Source organism: Lates calcarifer, linkage group LG8 (assembly GCF_001640805.2).
Source record: "Lates calcarifer isolate ASB-BC8 linkage group LG8, TLL_Latcal_v3, whole genome shotgun sequence".
In the NCBI taxonomy this organism is placed as follows: Eukaryota; Metazoa; Chordata; class Actinopteri; family Centropomidae; genus Lates; species Lates calcarifer.
In genome coordinates, this window is record NC_066840.1 from 3,733,494 (window position 1) to 3,755,273 (window position 21,780).

The 21,780-nt window shown below is 37.9% G+C and overlaps 1 protein-coding gene across 3 annotated transcripts in view; it reads left to right on the forward strand.

Annotated features, from left to right (window-relative positions):
* il1rapl2 (interleukin 1 receptor accessory protein-like 2) overlaps positions 1-21,780 on the forward strand; it is a 430,428-nt gene that overhangs the window by 214,075 nt on the left and 194,573 nt on the right. For all 3 annotated transcript variants that reach the window (XM_018670159.2, XM_051072153.1, XM_051072154.1), the window contains exon 3: positions 21,143-21,312. In XM_018670159.2, coding sequence (XP_018525675.1) covers positions 21,143-21,312 — 170 coding nt within the window. The remainder of the gene's footprint in view (positions 1-21,142; positions 21,313-21,780) is intronic.

Here is a 21,780-nt window from a genome sequence, read left to right on the forward strand (position 1 = left end):
ACAACCAAGCTGCACCAAATAAATAAATAAATAAATAAATTCAGTTCATACTGTCATACTCAGGGAGAAAGCTAAACATTAAGGACCAAGATGCTTTTTCAGTGTCTCACCAAGACCACTGGTGTCTGAAAGCACTGTAGCAGGCTGAAACTGTGATCCAGGATGATGTGTTTTCCCCTGACAAGCATCATTTTTTGATCCATCTGAGCCACATTTTAGGGATAAAAACTGAACCAGCTGCTAGGGTAAGGCATTTTTCCATCCAGTTCACTGTCATTGAGTGCCTGAGTTAAGTTTAGAAAGAAAGATGAAGATACTACTAATGAGTCATGACATAAAATAATCATTAACACAAAAGTTTATGGCTCCTTGTACAAATAACTGCTGAATTATGGCTGTGTTGGAGTGGATTTCTTATTTTTTTTGTATAGGGACTAAAGGAGACTAAAAATTGTCATGAGGGAAAGTTTTAAAAGATATATTTTTTCTAATCTAATTTTGAATGAGAATATTATCTACCCTTGCCAATGAGCCTTTTTTTTGTTTTCACAAGCATAAATCTCCTCGGACAAGTTGTTTCTTTTCGCAGCTCACCGTTAAGACAAGCTGTCTCTCCTTCTCTGTTTTGCTCCTTATCACTCTCTACTCCTCCTTCTCGCTTTGCCTCTTCTCCTGCCACTCTTCTCCATCTTCTCATCTGTCTCCCCAAGAAAACACCCCTCTCTGTCATCTCCCATTTCCTCACTGCATTCTCCCCTTTTCTGAGAAGTCCAACATCTCTCAATCTCCGTTTACACCAATCCATTCCCTTCTTCCTATCTCTGTCTTTTCTTCTTCCTTTCCTTCTTTCCTCACTCCTCCCCATTCAGGACTTTTTCAGATGTTTTCTGTCTGTTAGTCAAGAGTGTGTTGGACACCCATTCATGATTCACTCAGCCATTATAATAGTCTATTTCTGACCAATGTGACACCCACCCCTACAAACAAACCCCCTCGGCTGTCTGGCTACTCCTGCCGCCCACTTTGCATTATTCAGATTGACAGACACTGTGACAGCCATTTACAGCAGCAGAGCTGGACTCGGGGCTGATTTTGTTGAAAAATGGTAAAAAATATTGAACATTTTCAGTCAAAGTAATTGGGAGTTTTAATGATTTCTTTTTACTCCAATCTGATTAGGAGTATTGCAGTATTTCATTAAGTGCTGTTTCTGGCCCTCTCGCAGATGTTAGTCAAACAGTGTGTCCACTACAGTGCCATTTTTATTGAGCACGTTTAGATTTTATTTGTGGCACTTTTTTTTGTTCAGCCTTGAGCGCCATCACTGCACATGCTAACTGCCCTTTTGCCATTTGTTTGGTGCTGAGGATGAAGGCTCTGGGTGTTCAGCATTCCCTAGGGTATATTTACTACTCAAATAATGTGGACCACTCATCACCTGAAAAGCTCCCGTGCTCCTTTTCAAAATAAAACACTCTGGCTGCAGGCAGAAATATAAAACACAACATTTTATATGTACCAGAAAACACTAAGTTCATGGACAAAGCATGGTCCATAAGCCTTTATTCTTTTGTCCTTGTCCAACCCTGCAGGAGGGATCTGGTGTCTCACTCAGGGAGACTTCAGCAGTGTAGATGCTAAAACAAGACCCTCAACCTGCAACTGTTCCATTCTAAACTGTTTCAAATCTTATTACAGGTGAAACCACGTTAGCTTTACATAATCCTGCACAGCGCTCAGTGGTGTGTGAAAGCCCTTTCATACAACTGATTACCTTGTTCTGTATGCAGTGCATTATAGGAATGAAGATGTCCTGGTTGACCGCAATTAGAGCATCTACAAAATCAAAGTCAGGTTTACTGTAGTCATTTTACCCACAATACAGTTCTGCAGCCAGTGTGTCAGGTGACATTTAGCAGATTTTTAGTCCATTATGGTTAGTGTTTTTTAATCAGGACAGTCCTGGGTATGTGAGGACATATAACATAGTCTTATTACCTGTGTGTGTGTGTGTGTGTGTGTGTGTGTGTGTCCTTTTTAAGAAGGAGAGAAAACTGAATATTTACCAACAGTGTCTAATGAGGTGAGAGTGTTTTGGACTGTGGCTCCTTCTAGGAACTCAAAGTAAGAATATTTTGGCCTCAGTTCTTTTGTTTGTTAATCTGTCTCTTGAGAGTCCCCTTACTTTATGGACATGCAATATTAAATTCCTTGAGTACTCCTACAGCATGGATGCTTCATCAGTAGGCACAGAAAAATAAAATCACATAAAAACCTTACAAATAAAAATATTGTGATACTGAGTTAGTAATCTAAGTGACCAATAAATGAGTGACCAGGATTTTTATCACAGGCATACTCACTGAAAGTGTTTCCATATCCTGTACATATTCATCATAGTCCTCAGTTTGTCGTAGATGTGCACAAAACCAGTGGATATTATAGTACTAGCAGTAATATTTCTGTCTCTTATGTATTTGTATGTCTGTCAGCAAGTGTCGTTCCTTTGGTCAGGTTCCCCATCTAGAAATCACAGGACATTTACTTCTATTTTAAAGCCATTGCCACTCCATAAATGACACTCTTGGCATTGGCATTTCAGAGCTGTACTGTATTTGAGTCCATCTAGCCAGCTCACATCAGCAGACTGCTACAAAATTTAATGTTAAGGTAAATGACAGCTGTCAAAGTAAAGCATGCACAAATAGCAGGTTGTACAGGTACAGGTACAATGCATTAGGAATGGAGTATTTAGATGTCATAATATACATAATATGGTCATTATATTATTGCTTTCTGATCTGAATGTTGATTTCCCAGCAGTATGATGTTTACAGCTGTCACTGTGACCTCACGGTCAGACTATTTTAGTTGGTGAGACATTAAGGTGCATAGATATGTGCTCACTTATCCCCCTACAGAAATCTATGGCACTCTGTGTTCAAAACAAAGTACAAATGGGGAAAGCATTTTAATGAGAACAGCAGCACATGTTAAATGGTTTTGAGAATGACAGCATACATTTAGCAGTTGTTTTATTATCAGCACTGTCCCTTTAAAACATACAGTGTGAGTTGACAGAGTTCTAGATTCATGATATATTTTTTTGTTTGTGTTTGTGTAAAGTATATGTGCGTGTTTACCGGCTGTTAACAGTTGTTTCCCATTGCACTGAATGTTTCCCCTTGATAAATGCATAATGTAATGTTATAAATAAAAGCTATGTTGTAGTAAAGAATGGGAACACAGTATGAGACAGACAGAGAATAGGACTTGGTGTGGCAGTAGGGAGCGAGGTGAGTGTAATTTGTTGCGATGAGTGTAAACTGGACTGAATATCCTCTTGAGTAATCAGAGCAGTACAGTAGGAGAAACAGGTGCACATGAGCACATGCACCACAAATTCATGTAGACACATACACACATACACATAATAAAGAGATACATGAATCAATTTAAACTTGACAGTTTGAAAATAATGGTAGTAAGACAGTAAGGAGAAAGAAACAGTTTTATTTACTCTGATATCTCGTAGTTGTTGCATTTTCATCCCACGTTGTGTATAATTGTACTTAATTTATTATTGTGCAACCCAACACTTGGTAACAGTAGAGTCTGGTTGCAAATACAGGACACCTGTCTGCACGCATCCTAAGAAACCCAAAACAACATGTTATACATTTAACTGACAAAGCCCTGTAGTGGTAGTTTGTAATTGTGATGGGAGTAAAGGAGGAAGTCAGCTGACATCCTAACAGAGCTGCAAAGGCAAACATGGGTCAACAAAACATTAGGCTTTAAGTCAGCTGTTCTTTTCCTGTTCCCTCCAGAGTTTACTTCTTTGATGTTTTATTTCTTTTTTAGAGCATTATCACAATTGTCTTCCTAACCTATACCACGTAACCATGACGACAAAGCTTCCCTAACCTTAAAACCAAACCAAACCATGATCTTTCCCTAAACCTATCACTATCATTATCACATACTTGGAGTCATGTTTGTGGCCACCTTAATGTAACTTCAATATTCACTCTCTTTCTAACTTGCGTATTCCTGAGGTAAATATCTGGCTTTAGCTTCTAAATGCTCCATCATGGTCACCAGCTAATCGCAAACATTGTTTGTCTGTTGTTTGATGGTGGGCATTTAGTAGTCAGTGGGTTCACAGAACTTGAACTGAAATCAGCAGCCTACAAAGCTGTAAACAATGCAGATGACAGCTGTGAGACTCAATGAAAACAGTAAAGTTGTGGGCTGAAAAACCAAAACATTGAGCTGAAAGATACTAAATTGGCTGCTTTAGAAGGGAACTGCAGTGTTGGGTGATAAGTCTCTATGGGTTCATCATTACAAATGACCCCTTTCACATTACACATAGTCATTTCATCCTTTTTTAATTCCAAAATATTGATTATAGCAGCTTTACCTGACATAATAATAGGATAATTTTTCAGTGTCTGTTTTTACTCATCAAACTTTCAAGTCCATCTTAGAATCATGAATAGTTAATAATGACACAGCATGCTCAGCCACATTACTACAATCAAATAAATAATATCAGCTAAATGTTTCATAGTTAAAGCCTTAAGCAATAAGATTTTCAAAGGAGAGGTACAAGCCAAAACTCTGACAGAAATTGTGCCCTTAAGAAAAATACACTGGAATCACTCCAAAAGCAAAGTTCTCCTCTAAATGTGAGTCAACAAACAAGTTAGGAGGTTTATCACCCAATGATATGCTTAGGGCAAGTTTTCAAGGGGAATTTAAAGTTTGTCTCACACAAATGTCAAGCTCAAAAAGACATTAAAAAGAAGCCAGAAAGCTAAAGCAGGTTAATTAATCAGGTTTCAAACACTTTCACATATTTTTGCCACATCACCCTCAAATACAAATTTTTTTATCTTCCAAATAACCAAATAATCTCTCTCTACGATCCATGTCCAACAACTCTAAGGCGCCCTCCTATGCTGAACTGTTACCAGCCACACCTCCCTGTTGCCAGACAGTAAATAGTTCATTCCTTTTCCTCACCCAGGCTCTTTAATTGGATCACTTGTCATATTAATTACATCAAGGACGTATGCAGGCAAACAAACATGGTCCATAATGAGCGCATGAGTTATTAAACATTTTTACTGTCAATTACATGCATCTCATTAAATAACAATGATCATTTGTGCAGCACTTCAACAAACATAATGCTTGTGACAGCGTAAGTGCTATTTATGAAACAGTGCAATGATTTTATCTAAGTAAATGCAGGATAAATTAGCTGTCGAGGGTGGAGAGTGAATTTTCCATCTGGTGGCAATAGACATGCTCATGAGCAGTGGCGGAAGAAGTAATCAGGTCCTTTACTCAAGTAAAAGTACCAGTAGTAGGACATAATAAAGAAAAGATCCTAAGCATACTAAAAGCAGGATGTAGCACACAACATAACACATTAAAACAGTTCTAAAAACGTGAGCTTTAATTCATTTCTTGTGGACAGATCCTGGATGGTAGACATAGAAGTTTGGTGTCAGAGGAGAGGAAACAAATATTACTAGATTGTTACATTAAAAAAATTACAGTTGAGTTAGTTTTAAGTACTTGATAGAAAGTTTGGTTGTTTAGAGAAACTTGACAGTTTTCAAACCTAAGGTTGGGACCCCTCTAAAGGGTTGTGAGATCATTAATATGGTATCAAAGAAGAGAAAACAAAGTTCTGTTTCACAAATTCATATGTATTGCTTTCTTTTTTCACATTTTTCAAATCTTATTTTTTTGTAAAATATTGAATAATTCAGCCTGTTTTTGGTCTCAAACTGTTATTTCAATAAAACCATTGGAAAAAGGCCGGCAGCCACTGATTTAATCTTTAAAAATATATTTCATAAGCTTATACTATGAGATAAATGCAATGGAATTAACAGTACAATATTTACCTCTGAAATGTACTGAAGTAGAAGTGTAAAGTAGCATCGAATGGAAGCTATAGTAGCTTGAATTTGTGTTTATATACAATACTTGAGTAAATGTACTTACGTTATTTTCCACCGCTGATCACAAGATTTCTTTTTAGGATGGTGAACTCCACATAACCACCGTATCAGCAGTGCGTGTGTGTGTGTGTGTGTGTGTGGGTGTGTGTTTTAGGGGTGACTGTGGGGGTAGCAGCAGGTAATCAAGGTGACCGGGCAAGAGTGAGGTTGCCAGGTTTGGTGGCACAGTATCCCCCTCCTGCATGTCCAGACCTCAGAAGGTCTGGCATAACAACACCCACAGTCAACTAAAGCCTGCCAAGTGTTTCTTTTCAGGTAAACTAAGTTGTGTTCACACATTTTCTTTTTCAGTCTTGGTTAAAAAGAACAACAACAATGCATTTATACTATATATATTGATTTAGTACTTTGAAAGAACAAAATATTCAAGTGAGTAGTGTCCACATTTGTTTTGGAGCACAGTTTCCAGCTTCTTCTACTCAGAAGACCTTGATGTGGACTGGCCTTGCTCAACTAAGCTTTCTTCTTTTTTCTACTTATTTCAGTATTTCTATCCTCACACATTCTTTACCTCTTTTTGTCCTGAAAATAAATCCTGACCAAGATTTAACCTTGGCAGCCAGTACTTCAGATGGGGTCACCAGATACACAGAAAGAGTCATGGGAGAGTCACTGAAATACATCCTTTCAGAATTGGTTCACCACTTTAAATTCTGATTTGTGTTTAAATGTGTATTTATTAATCCTTTAAGGAAACTGACAGCTCACATACACAGAGAGAAAATTACTGACATGTGATGTATTTTTGCATCAGAATATTAAGCTGTTTCTGCTGCTCTTCAGCAGTTTTACCGTCAGACTGTGCAATTCTACTGTGGTTCATTTAAGATATTCAATGGATAGACAGGTAGAGAGGGTGAGAGACAAGAGGAGGGAAGGGGGGGATAGTAGGTGGAGTGAGGGGAGGAAACAGAAAACAGATTTGGAGATTTGGAGATTGAAAGAGCAACAGAAAGACAGAGAGAGGAGGAAAGTGAAGCTGCCAGGAGTCTGTCAGCAGCATGTGACAGGTGTAGGAGTTCATTATTCTACTGGCTTTACATAAAGTGTCTACCATTCACTCGTTATGCCTCTCTCCTTCCTCTGCTGGCATGAATGTGTGGAGTGTGTTAGAAAAGTTTGTAAGAAAAAAGGTCTTTGTTTCCTCTGTTTTTTTTCTTTTTTGTGCATGCTCTCTCCTCGAGCTTTGTTCCCCTTCCTTTGTAATTCAGACATACAGTAGGTCTCCATGACAAAAACGTTCAGTAATAGTTTTATTCAGACATGACACAGCTACAGTGCTCATGTGATATTTGGCAGCTAAAGCACTGCAGAGAACATTATCAGCAGTGAGTTTGAAAGTGATGATACCAATACCAATGGATATCTGCAGCTAAGTGTTTGACTCATTTAACATTGCATTCGTTGATGTTTGACCACTTGGGGGCAGAGCAACGAGTTTTAAAAACAACATTGACATGTGATACTGCCTCCTCGTGAGGTTGTTGTGTCTACTTCACTTTCTTTGAGCTCTCTTTTTGGTCTCCACCAGCTCCTTAGGTGGAGACCAAATGTCTGTCTTTTAGCTGTTAATTTGGACAGGCTGCAGTGTTTTTTTCATTTAAAACAGCTGCCTTCTGCAACTGGAAAAGACCAGTGGACATAGTTCATAATTCTTACAACCAGCTAGAGGGATTTGTCACTTGGGTGTAAACATATGTTGTTTTTGGGCCTGGGGAGGACAGTCTCCAACTACTATTTATGTATTGATTAGTGCAGCGTTTTTTTTTTGCCCACATGCTGTATATAAAGAGTTTTGCTAGATGTTGATGTTGTAAGCAGCTGACATGGATGAGAAGTGAAGGTTTATGATGATGATGATATAATGATTATTGTCTTTACCAGGTCTTTTTCTCTCTCTTTTACACTGCACTGTGAGGGGAAAATATATGAAAGCCCATAAAACTTAAAAATTGGCTGATTTTCAATATTTTTTTATTTACTAAGCATATTTTACTATATTATTACATAAAAATGATAATTAAATGCCAAGTTAATTACAGTGCTGTTAAGAAGGCAGAAAATGACAAGCAGTAACTTGCTCTCTCTGTTTATTTAACCTTGTACTACTGCAGCCTTTGCATTAAACTTAATATGTTACATGTTCTCACTGAATAAGTTTTATCACCACAACTTTCAAATAAACATTATTCATAGGTTTAGTCATTTATGCAATGAAGGTAATGTCTTAAAGGGACTTCACTTTTTACTTATTCACCCTCTCTCTCTTTCCATTCACAATAATCCTGTTCCCCTTTTACTTTTGTCAAAAATTTGTCACACTCTCGTGCACTTTCACCCAGCTCCCTCTCTCTCCCTGACTCTGCAGGGTGCTGTCAGTGAACAGGTGTGCAACGACTTCTCTTTATTAATGACGGGCAGGAGGAAAGCAAAGGGGACCCTGTTTGTGGGTATGCTCATGTGTGGGTGTGTGTTTGTGTGAGTGTGTGTAACACACTAGAGAACTGAGAAATGCGGGAGTGACTGTGCCGCACGCTCCGTCGACACAGTGACAAATGGAGCGGGCAGGAGACACGTATATATAAATACACACACGCACCGTGTGACAAAGAAGCAGTTGGAGAGAGGACAGTGTTTTTAGAGCTTGAAAGTTGTTTGGTTCTGCTTTCTGAAATTTATGAAATTCATTCAAAGCTGATTTTTCTTCCCGTCTGTTGTTTTCGTGGAGCTGTGCAAACATTTCCACTCTGGCAACTTGTTTGATCAAGTATTGAATCTTAAAATCTTGTTTCTTGTTTTCTTCAAATGTGTGAAAAAGTCTGTCAGAACGATGAAATAATATTTTTCCTTTTTGTCTGTTTGGAGGATTTTGTTTTGGATTGTAATTTTGTTGTGCACAGTGGAATCCTGACTCCTCTGTCGGTCTTTGGATACATTTGCTAGTAATCATAGTCATAACCAGCAATGATTAAAATGATTAAACTGTCCATATACATAAAGGAGCTTTTTGTGTCTCATATCAACTAGTCCCTATGTCTAAACTACAAATAAAAATAGTGGGGGTGGGGGGTGAAATATTCACTATGCTCGTTGGAAATTTAACTCATAGCATTTTAACCATCTGGAAATGACAGGATATGGTCTGTAACAGACATGAAGATTCCACTGCAAAAAGCCAGAAGCCCCCCTAAGGGGATGCAGAAGGCATAAAGTCATGAAGTCGGATACTGTGTGAGGTAAAACTGAGTTATAACTCAGTCAAGCCTTCATTCAGTGTGACTTACACCCACTGTGGATATCATTATCTCAGTTGTCCATCGCAAATAAACGTCCATAAATCCAATTTAATTTTTTTTACGTTTTCTACTGTGTCAGAATATTCCAGTGAAATTTGTTTACACATCCATGGGTACATTGCAAACAGGAACTTCTAATAGCTAATTTGGTATATTTTTAATGATGCCAGTTTGCCAAAAAGTAAACAGATACAAGCTAAAAAAAAATGGGGGCTCGAATGACAATAGTAGTACCTACCTATAACTGACAGTCTCTCTGATGAGCTCCTTCTTTCCTAATGCTTATAAATTTTTCATCATCTTATTGGTTTGCAAATAGTCTTAAAAGTTAGTGTTAGCATGCTTTTATTAGATTAGCAGAATCATTTTTGATTTACTCAAATTTCACACAAAAAATCAAAAAACATAGAAAGACACCTAGCTCTTCACATGTAAAATTCTCAATGATCCACTTTAAATACAAGAACAGCTCTCCAGGCAGTATTAAAATTACAGAAGGAGCAGCCGGTTCACAGAAAAACAGCAGGTAATTGCGGCTGTAATTATTACTGAGGTGGGGGTGAAAAATTACCCACATGGATGGGATTAAAATCACTGAGCAGGGAGGTAATGTTAAAACCAACCCAGCTCCCCTAGAGAAATAGATCTAGTCTGCCTGGAGCTGAAGACTACTTGATTGAGGTGAGGGAAAGCTCATGGTCTGTGGTCATAGTTCAGAGAAACCAACACTGATTGTTGGGAGAGGACAAACTGTGAACAGCAGTCTCTGCTGTCAAAGTCAGACACTTCGCACACCCAGTTATTACCCTCGCCTCCTCCTCAACTGATTTTGTGGCAGTATATCAGACTTAAAGTTGAACTTCACTGGAAATGTATCAAATCTGAATCCAGCATTGAATCTGCTTGTGGAATCTGAATATCTTCCAGTCCCTTATCAAATCTATTTGGCTTCATCCTCCAACAATTCAGTTAAGATCGGTAGTATTTGTTGGCTGAGAAAATGTTTTCAGTGGCAGTAGAAATACCACTGACAACCAACAGACTTACTCCCAACAGTCCATGTCTGGGTTCAGAGCCACTAAGCTAATAAGTTACAATTCTAAGATAATAAGAAAGATACCAGCTCCTGATACTGATGTACAGTAACACAAATGGATGGTTTGACGACAACAGATGCACCACTGTCTTGACCTAGTTGAACAAGAAAAACAACAGTGGTCACATACCGTTGTCAAGTGATGTTTCAGAGTAGTGTTTCTTTTACCTCCCAAACAATCTTTTTGACAGTTTGTGAGGTCTGAGTACAGATACTGTCTCACAGAAACACATTAAAAATCACAGTAACCAAACAAACAGCCAAGAAAGGCTCATCACAGACTCTGGGCTGATAGAATGTGCAATTAATGTTAATCACAAGCTTTTTCAAGCTTTTCTTAACACTGAATTTACTTTTTCAAATCTCTTCACACCATCAGCACTGCATAAGCACTGGATGTAGACTAAACTGTGGGTCATTTTTCATTGCTTTCACCAAACATTTTTCAAGTTCAGTGAACTGGTTTCTCATTCAAACTCAGCTACCACAAAAACTCTGTGTTCATTTGGCATGTTGTTGTTGAAACAGTTGAATTTACATTCAAAACCTAACATAAAATTACTGTAAATTAGGGTACAGTTTGCTACATTCTGCTATATCTAAAAACAACCCCACAGAGGAATTATTTTCCTTATGGAGCTGGAAAGTTTATGACCACAGTCCATATGATCAGATGTCTCTCTTGAATGCAATGAATGCCAGGCCATATCTGCTACATTATTCTCTTGATCACATGTGGTCAACTGTCAGGAAAACATCTTCATAAAGTATATTATTCTAGTGATGTCCTGTTCTTTTTATTTTGCAATATGAAGCAAGCACATACACTTTCTTCATCCTGCTGCCTGCAAAAGATCATAATCATGATAAAAACACTAGGAACATTTCAAAAACCTGCAGATACAGAGGAAAGCGAGATGATCCTGAGCTCAACAAGTGATAAAAACAGTCATTATCTGAATAAGCATAAAATACATCCTCCCCTTTCTGCATATAAACCTGTCCAGCAAGTTGAGATTACATTCAGGTTTACTGATCAACAAGGGGAAAGTGGGCTGTTGTAGCTCCAAACAGTGAAATGATACAGCTTTGATTAATATGCTGTTAGCACTACAATGCTAAACATAAAGAAGCGCGTGTTATTAAGGGAAATAGTGGACATTTATACATTACAACTTGGATGCAGGTAATTGATAGAGTTTTTCATGCACATCCCAGTGTGTTCTTTAGTCTTCATTGTTGCTATTGTCTTTTTCTTTTGCTTCCTGTCATCTCCTCACCAGTTTGCCTTTTTCATCTTTCTGTCATTTGAAAAAAAGTCTTTCTCCATTGATCTGGTTGTAGTTGTCCTCCCACATGTTGTCTAATTGGTTGTTAACATTCATGTATTGTAATCTCTTATTTCTCTTTCTCGTGTTTGTCTGGCTAATTCTTTGGCAGCAGCTCTTTTTTACATTTCATGCAGTTTTTATTTCCAACTTGTGTTTTTTTCTCATAATTGTAGATTTCTAAACAATTGTAGGAAGACACAATATCCCGCCTGCATAACTGAAGCTCAACAGTTTGAGTGTGTGGCAGATGAGGTGAGGGAGTCCACTCTAATAATTTTATCCAGTTAAGAGAAGAGGAGGTGTGTGGGTTGCACCAGAAGGCATTAGAGTTAATGGGGAATGTGGTTGTAATTTTCAGAAACACTAACTTTACCTCTGGTCTGAGATAAATCATCAGTCATCTCCATCCTGATCTCATTTGTTTGCGTAATTATACTAAGGTAAGACATTTAATTGGACAAGATTTATTTATCTTTCTAACAGCTACAAACATGCTTTTTCTTATCTTACTTTTTTCATCCTCCTCTTTTTATCTTAGTTTTCTGTATCATTATTCAGTAAGAAGTAAACTGATAAAGAAGCATTATCTACTTTCTTACTATCTTTCCAGATGTGACCTTTGTGCTCATCCACATGTACATGTTTCTTTTCTCCATCTTCCTTCTATACCTCCCTTTATCTGTCCATTCCTCTGTCTGTATACTGTATATCCCTCCTCAGGAGTTATTGTGGTTAACAGAAGGGGAAATGGACTTCATTACTTTTCATTAAGTACTTCTTGACAAAACTACTCCCTCATCCTCTACATGTCCTCCGTTTTGTTATTCTTTCTTTCTCTTCTTCCTCTTCACATATCATTTGTTTGTTTGTTTTTTTCTTAGAGGCCTACCATCTTCTGCTTCTGTTTCATGACCTGATTTATAAACCCAACCATCCACGTTTTAGGAACCTCAGTTTGAACTGATGCACTTAGATTGACTGAGATTTAGTGAGTTTTTTTTTTTTTTTTTTTTCATGAATCAAATTGTGCATGGCTCAAGCACAGTGACTGACAAGAGGCACATGACTGGACTCTAACATAGCTGGAAATGGTTCTGTAACTGTGGTGAGCCTGGCCTCTAGCCTGACCAATCAAATCACATTTTTCCTTCTCTTTAAAATAGGCCACTCCGTTCCAATTAGTGATAGAAAAGTCAACAATAGCTCCACCACAAAAGCTCCTTCTGAGGGGGAACAGATGTCACCAGTACACTTATATAAATAAATAAATAAATATACACATACACATACATATACATATACATATATGCATGTGTGTGTGTGCGCGCATGCATCAGGAGGGTTTATTCTATTTAGAGAGCGAGAGAGTTGGCATCCATAAATGAGTCACATGCACCTTGTGGCACTGACCTGTTTGTGGTCCACCGAATGACCAAATTGGCAGAGCACTCTGGCAGAGAGGACACTCATTTAAAAGTGAAGGAAAAGAGGACATTTGATTGTTTTAGCCCAAACCTGTCCGCACCTATTAACTGTCCCTCTTCTGACTGAATCTGAGCTCACAAATAAACCTTTTACAACTTCACTATAACCTAATTTTAATCTTGAAGAAAGACATTAAACTTATTAGCAGTTTTAATTGTTTATTTTAAGTGACAAAATGACAAAAAAGAAATCATTTGCTGTCATACAAGATCGGGAACCACTGGACTGGACTGTGGGCAAAATGGATTTAGTTTTACCTTACCTTGTACCTTTTTGAAATTGCAGTGGAGGGTTACAAGGTTACAGGTTACAAGAAAACAAAATTAACTTACCAAATAATTTCAAAAAGAACAGAAAACATTTGTTGTTGTTATAAATCATACAAAATGTTCCAAAGTTATACTCAGTGGGTGATATGTTATTTTGTAACAGGATGAATGGCCCAATGGGAGCATCCCCTTGCCTTACACCAGCAACACAGTAAACAGTATGTAGAATATAGTATATATGGTATATACTTTATATTATATATTATATAGGATACAATATAGTATAGAATTGAGTTTTAATAGTATATCGTTTAGAGAATAGTATTGCTGTAAGATGAGATGGACGGTACTGAGAGAAAAAGCCACAATTTCAAATCCGTCTACAACATCAGCACCATGGACAGTGCTATGAATTCACACAGCACAGTTACAGGCTACAGATATTTCAGAGCCATGCTTGGGGCCATAGATTCTAACTTGCACAAACCTCAGTCAGATAAAGGATCAATGAGTCAGACAGACTAGACGTGCAGGATGTCCTCTTACAGGTCTTAACAGTCTGATTCTGTTGCATGTATGCATCAGTAGTGTTGCTACTCAGTTCTCAATTAGCTGCTTGTGAATTGCAGAACAGTTACCTCCACTTTTTAGTTTCATATGGATATCTTGAATATCTTTATTAGGATCTAATCAAGCTGCTGTTGATTAGGTTGTAAGTAATAACTAATTCTTCTTTAATCACTTACTCCAAACTATTCTTTATTCCATATATAGCTGGATTTTTTTCCAGCATGTTTACAAGGTGATTTTGGACAAAATAAACTTTTGTTTTACATTGGCTGACAGCCAGTCACCTGACTCTCCAAGGTCTTATGGAACAATGTGAAAATCAGCATGTTATTTTTGGTATTACTGTAGCTTTGTCTTTGTCCAACAAAGATCAACCTTCCACACAGACACACACATAGACACTCATCATTACTGCAGTGCACAGACACATAGTCAAATGATGTTTTTGCAGCAGTTCTAGTTTTAATAAATGTCAAAGGTGTGTGTGTGTGTGTGTGTGTGTGTGTGTGTGTGTGTGTGTGTGTTTTCTCTTTCTCATGTGAGAGTGAATAAATTTCTGTCTGTTTGGTGGCATTAGACAGAGGGCAGATTGTGGTCAACTCCATTTATTCAGCGTTGACGCTTGTGTGTGAATGTATGTGTGTGTGTGTTTGCGTTAATATGAGATTGAGCCTTTTATTGTCGGTGTTGGTTATGTGTGTGTGTTTGTGGGCATGTTGTCCTGTGTGTGTGTGTGGGTGTGTATGCTACAAGCCTTGTAAGCTGATAGATGTTGTTGTAACTCCATAGCACTGAATGAAGGCCATAACCCACACATGCATTACCATATTCATACAGCTCACAAAATAGATTGCTTTGGTGTGTGTGTGTGTGTGTGTGTGTGTGTGTGTAGTATAGATTTCACTGGTTTGTGCAAGAGTGTAACTCATTTTGAGGAGTCATTTTGAAAATGGCAAACACACTCTGTCTTTCTCTTTCTCACACTTCTCCTTGCTCTTTCACACACACACACACACACATACACACACAGTATATCCTCTCACCACATATATAAAGGCCTATCTAGGCTAAAGCCTATTCTCATAAAATGTTTTCAGAGAAAAACGTAACCATCAAGTCAGCCTTGTGCTGAAATTGAACATCAGCACAAACCACTGGGCCAAATGGCAGGTCCTCCCTCTCTCTCTCTCTCTGTCTCTCTCTCTATCTCTTTCTCTCTCACTCTAATCTCTGACCTTCTTTCTCTCCTCTGTTTTTTTCCTCCTTTTTTTTTCTCTCTATTCTTCTCCTCTCACCCTGGGTGTAAATTGCCCCTGCAGTGGTGATAGACTTGTGTGTGTGTGAATGTCTGTCTGTTTTGGACTGTGTGCCCCTTTTGTGTGTGTGTGTGTGTGTGTGTGTGCAAGAGAGAGAGAGAGAGAGACTCTATTCCTCTGTTTTGTGTGTGTGTGCATATGTGTTTGTACCTGTTTGTGAATGTCGGGATCATTACCTGTGCCTGTTGTCTGTGTGTGTGTGTGTGTGTGTGTGTGTGTGTGTGTGTGTGTGTGGGTCAGGTCAAGCTATTATTATGGCAGCAGCTGTAGTGGTATTGCAGGGGATTGTGGGAGGTGTGCAGACAGGCTGGAGGCTCTGAAGGGCTTTATGATTGAGTGACAGGCCTGAACTAAATATGCTGCACCCTGCACACACTACATAACTCACACTCCTCCAGCCATTAAATATGATAAAAACTGACTGTATATGCTTCTTATTTTCACTATCACTGTAAAAAGAACACACACACAAGAACAGAGTAATGATTCAACCTTTGGGCAGTTTGGTTCATGAAGGCACTTATTCAGTTTCAGTATCAGTTTTACTGTATGGTAGGTCTTGGCTGAAAAAAAATTAAATTCTCAGACTGAAGGAAGTTTCTAACCTGGACCGTCAATATGAATCACTACTGTGGTTATAACCCCACCTACAGACACTCGATGTTCATCATTGTTTTTATATTGTTTGGATAGTCTTATTATGGAACACATATGTAGCTTTATGTTGTTGTGTTTTATTTTTTATTTTGTGGCTCTTTGTGTCCTTTGTTTTGGTAATCAGTGTTGGTTGGTTAGGCTGTGAGCGCTGTAATTTACATGGTTTTGGATGAACTGATTGAACCTTTGACCTTTTAAATGCTCCAAGGAACAAAACCATGTACAGTAGACCAAGCATTCCTCCTCCCAAAGAATGAAATAGCATATTTAAATAAGGCATTTTAGCTTTCTAGCATGAAAGGATTTAGCTGGGGTGTATTAAGTTGAAATAACTGTATTGCCATTAGAACAAAAAAGTTAAAAAAAACTTGCCTTAGTGAGCAGGATGGACAAGACAACACTAAACACATAAATAGTTAAATTTTAAATATGTAAAATGTACCTTAAAGTGCCTCAGGTTGACCATTCAGGTACATTCAGGCATTAATGCCTAAAGAAGAGCATCAGTGGTCAATTGACTATTTACATACTATTCCTCCACTGTTCAACCTCTTTTGATGTTGATTTTCCATTAATCTGTGCTATCAATCACAAAACGAGATGAGCTTCCCTATGCTTAATATCATGTCCCTATCTGTAGAATGACATTCAGCACCATGGACAGTGACCCATACTTAGCAAGCTGAGACCTAGTCTATGAGTTATCAAAACATTAAGACAAGACCATTACATATTTTCACAGTTTATATACACCCATCATCAGTGCACATCAAAAAGAGGAGCTCTTGTGCATTCAGCCTTTATCCACAAAGAATAAATATATTAAGAACAAATAAATTCGCTGCACACAGGCGGCACAGAGATAAAGTTCCTGTCCTCCACCATCTAGACCCAGAGAACAATTTCCCTTTGCAATGCTTCCAGATTGATCATGTGTTCAGACAAGCTGGAAATACCAGTTGTGATCCACAACAATCTTTTACCACTTCCAGCTGTACATGTTTCAAAAAGTTTTCCAGTAGCAATGCACATGAGAATATAAAGCTTTGACAGTTTTAACTCTTACAAATCATTTTGTGTAAAACATTTAAGAGTTTGTGTTATAGATTCAGTTTGCTTTGGTAAAATTTTCAATTGAAATCAAGAGATGCAGATAGTGTAGTTGAGAGTAAGAGTCAGTGAAGCAGCACAGCACAGACACTCTTTCACTGCCACCTGACAGTTCTTCCACAGTGCTGTTAAAGCTCCGGTTTTCATGCAATTTTGTGTGCATCAGAGACAATTTTTCACGTATTACATTTGTTTTTGTTTGCTACATTCATATATTTGTTTCTTCGAAGATATAAATCACAGAGATGGAAAAGATCAATTTTATTCTCTGTAGTTTTTATTTGTGCTTCTGTACTTCTGATGATTTTTTATTTTTTATTTATTTATTTATTTATTGCCTAAATGGTATCAGCCAACGGGAAAAAACAAGTATAACCTAGTATTTGGGTTTGTAACTGAATGTGTGTGTATGTGTGTGTCTAAATGTGTATGTGTTTTGCCCAAAAACTCTCTGCACTTCCAAACTCTGAAACTTTGCCTTTTATCCAGGGTTATTTTCATTCTGCCGTTTGGGAGCATCCATATGCAGATAGAGCTGACGGGAATGATATATCTGCCCATGCTAACACCTCGCCCACACATTTAATATGTCTACAGACACACGCAGCTGCAGTCCCCTGTATACACACACACATACTGCAGGCTTATGTATGTACACACACACACACACACACTCATGCACATACACTCACAGGCACAGATTAACACACATGCACAAATAAAGAAGCAGTGACAAATGAATTATTGGAAGTTTGCTTTGGTTATGACCTGCAGCTACATATTGGACCGTCGTTCTAATGTGTTTGAGTGTGCATATACATGTTTGTATGTGTGTGTGTGTGACTTGTGTTCAACATTGTCTAAAACAAAAGGCATTAGTCCAGTAGACCAAACTAATGTGATTTTCTATTAATGTGATGCCCTGGGTGAATCTGGGTATGTGTGTGTGTGTGTGTGTGTGTGTGTGTTAGAGAGATGCTCAGTGTTAGGTGTTGAATGGACTGCACCCACACCTTCAATTTGTGTCAGCTCATTAATTTACAACCACCAAGTCAGGCTGGCCTATTCATTACTTAATTTTTAACACACACACACACACATTTTGTAATAACATTCAAGCTGATATTCTGATATTCTCTCTCATACACGTGCTGCTGAAATACACACACACTGTATTTTTATGACTGTAGTCCTCTGCCAACCTTGTCAATGATTAAATGACTGGTGTTAAATATTGTGTGTGCAGTAAATCTGCATAGGCATCTGTGTTCATGTGTATGTATGTCTATGTCTCCGTGTGTGTCTGTGTGTGTTCGTGGCAATACTAAATCTCCCCTGCCTCTGTATGACTTAATGCATATTGCTAAATCTATAAATGTAACCAATTAAGTGCGCAGCTGTAAATCTGCACCACAAACTCATGCAAATGAAGTCTTTAAATCTTAGGTGGTGACTTAACTCAACACAAATTACACTTGGCATTTTACAGAGTGCTAAAACATGTTTATATTGACTTACAGTGGTAGTCACAACAGTCACATCCTACATGAAATGATGTCTGACTTTTGACTGCACACTTTAGCAAGGACCTAATGCTACAGTCTTTTAGCCATATCAGGGTGCGTGCATTTAGGGTGTAATGTAAATCTACTGTTATTGAATTTGTATCTATATTCAGATTTATACCAGAGGTGGGTGGTGCTTTTGCTAGAGGGAGTTACAATTCGTCAGCTGCTTCATTTTCTGTGTTAAATTGTTCTCTACTGCCATTTAAATGAGCCATATTTGTATGAGCTACACTCCCCATGTATACATGTAGAAACTGTCAACAAAATAAACAAAATAAAATGGTATTTTAACCAGGTACCTTGATTAAAAAAATGAGAAGGCTCTTCACCAAGGTGAGCCTTAATAGCTTATTGGGCCATAGTGCATGATTGTATTTAATAAGAAGTAGGTTGTGTAGGCAATGGGAAGAGGTGGTGGGAAGAGAGAGCACAGTTGTCAATGATGAACTCCGCTGAGTGTCTTCACTTCTGTATTTTTAATACATAATCTCATTGGATTGCATATAATTACCACACACACTTTCAGAACATTTATCACGTGTACATTTTAAGCTTATCGTGTCATTAAAGCCATTTTGGTTAAGGTTAGGTGGTTGGTTAGGCGTTAGTAAGTAGAGAAATGACACACAAAAAGCAAAAAATGCATGAAATGACTTTAGGAAATTGATGTGTTATTTATGTGTCTTTGGTGATAGCAGGCTGGTTTTTAGCTCTATGATCTTTGTCTATATTTTGGTACATCTGTATCATGAGAGGTCCTGCTGTGTTGACCACTATCAGTTCTTGCCCACACTACACAGAACAATCACCTAGATTAGTTTTGATGTGGGAAAAAAGTGGTTATTGTGATTACTAACCACAATCTTTAGTTATAAGCAGCATCTTTTTTGTATGATTTGATTTTTTAATGTGATTTATGGAGATATTTCCTCCAAGGAGACCCAAGCTCATGACACCACTATTAGTTGGCAGTGTGTTTATGAAGTCTGTGTGTTTCCATTTGGCTGAGTTTTGACTGAGAAGACACGATGTGATGTTTGTGGTAAACTGTGTCAATTAAGGGAAAAAGATGAGATTAAAACAAAAATTCAGATTCTGTTCATTTCTATTCAGAGTGGTACATGCTCATACCCAAATAATGCATTCATATTTATTATTATTCCTAATCTATGCAGTGCTTATTGTCAGTATTGCATAATAAGCAACCAAAAGGCAAAAGGCAAGGATGTGAGAGTGAGGAGGTATTTTTGGGTGGATGACAGATCCAGAGGCTTTATTGCTGCAGGGTAGAGGCTGTAATTCAGAGGGAAGGCCTCATGGCAAGTGCTTGAGGGCTGCAGTTAAAACAGAGCACATCTATCTGAGCCCTAGACCATGAGGGGAAAAAAGGAAGCCACAGGAGCAAGAGACAAACAAAGAAAAACGAAAAAAGAGAGGGAGAGTATGGGCAGAGGAAGAGAGCGGAAGTCCATTTGGGAAAGCTGCTTGTCATTTTCCGTCCTGACCTCTACGTCTCGTCAGCTCCTGCTTGTCTTCCATCTACAACTTGTTTTCTGTTTGTTCCAGCTGACCTGATCTCACCCCGATATCACCGCCGCCGCCGCTGCCACACACTTCCTCCTCTTCTTCTCTCTCTTTTCATTTGGTCTCAACCTCTACATCTCTTTCATTTCTCTGAATCTACTTTTGCACCTCCTCCCCCTTTTCTGCAATTATTTTCCTTTTTCTTTCTTTCTGTTTCACACAATATTCATAGGGGAAGCAATATATTCATTGTTGAAAAGTGGTTATAACAATGAAATTAAAAGAAAAAAGTTGAATTAAGTTTGTCTGTTTTTGATCAGATGCTCAATTACAACTCCTACATGTGCCTTTTAATCCTGTCACTCTCTCTGTTTATGCCTTTAATATAGATTAAAAAAACTTATTTCCATGTATCACTTTTAATCTTCTGCTCCATCGTCCCCTCCCCCAAAAAGCATAAACACACTCTCAAATTTATATTCAGTCTTTTATTGCCTAGAAAGCAAAGAACAATATTGCCAGAGAAATAAGATAAAGTGTTCTTCCTGTCACTCATACTCTCCCTCTCTCTGTCCCCCTCACATCCTCTCTCTATAATTCTTTCTCCCTGTCAAGCATTTTTTCTTTATGGTATAGAAAAAAATGTTTTATATCTTATATAAAGTCTTATATAAGTGTTTTTGATGACTGTTCATGTTTCACTTCCTAACCTATTTGAGTTTCTAACCTCGTTCTCTGTTTCCATCAATGTTTCTCTCCCCTGCAGTTGAAAGTAAAGTTCTGTTCATCTGTCCACTGCAATAAAGGCTATATACCTTTTATCTATCACCACATTCTCAGTATTTCTTTCTCTGTCTTTTTTCTTCCTCTTTACAGTGGATGGATGTATAGACTGGTCAGTGGACCTGAAGGAGTACCATGTTCTGGCAGGCGAACCTGTTCGGGTCAAATGTGCCTTGTTCTACAGCTACATCAGAACCAACTACACCATGGCCACCAATGCCAAACTGCGCCTCATCTGGTACAAGAACAAAGGAGATGCAGAGGTAAGACACTTTGAACTATGCCTGATCAAGTCGGTATGTATGGAAGGTCAGGTATTACAATAATAAATTTAAATGAATAAACTGAATTGAAATTTCATTTCTATCTTGTGGTGGACATCATATGACAAACTTGCTGTAAAAAAACAAACAAAATGTAATTTAATTTTTGTTTGTACTACCAAAACTTTAATTATAAATCAATTGTTGAAATTTTTTATACTCTGGGCACTAAACGTGCCATATTTAGAGAAAGACAAATAGCTCTCAATGGTTCATTAAAAAAAAAAAAAAAAAAAAGCTCACAATTTTCACCGACCATTAATGCATTATAAGACCATTCATTTGATTTACCCAGAAGCCAAAAAGTTTTTCCTCTCATCCTGGTCCCTGGCCCTGCTCTGCCCCACTCGGCCTATATTCTGGAATAATGCTATGCATATAAAATAGCCCTTGGAACATTTTACAAAT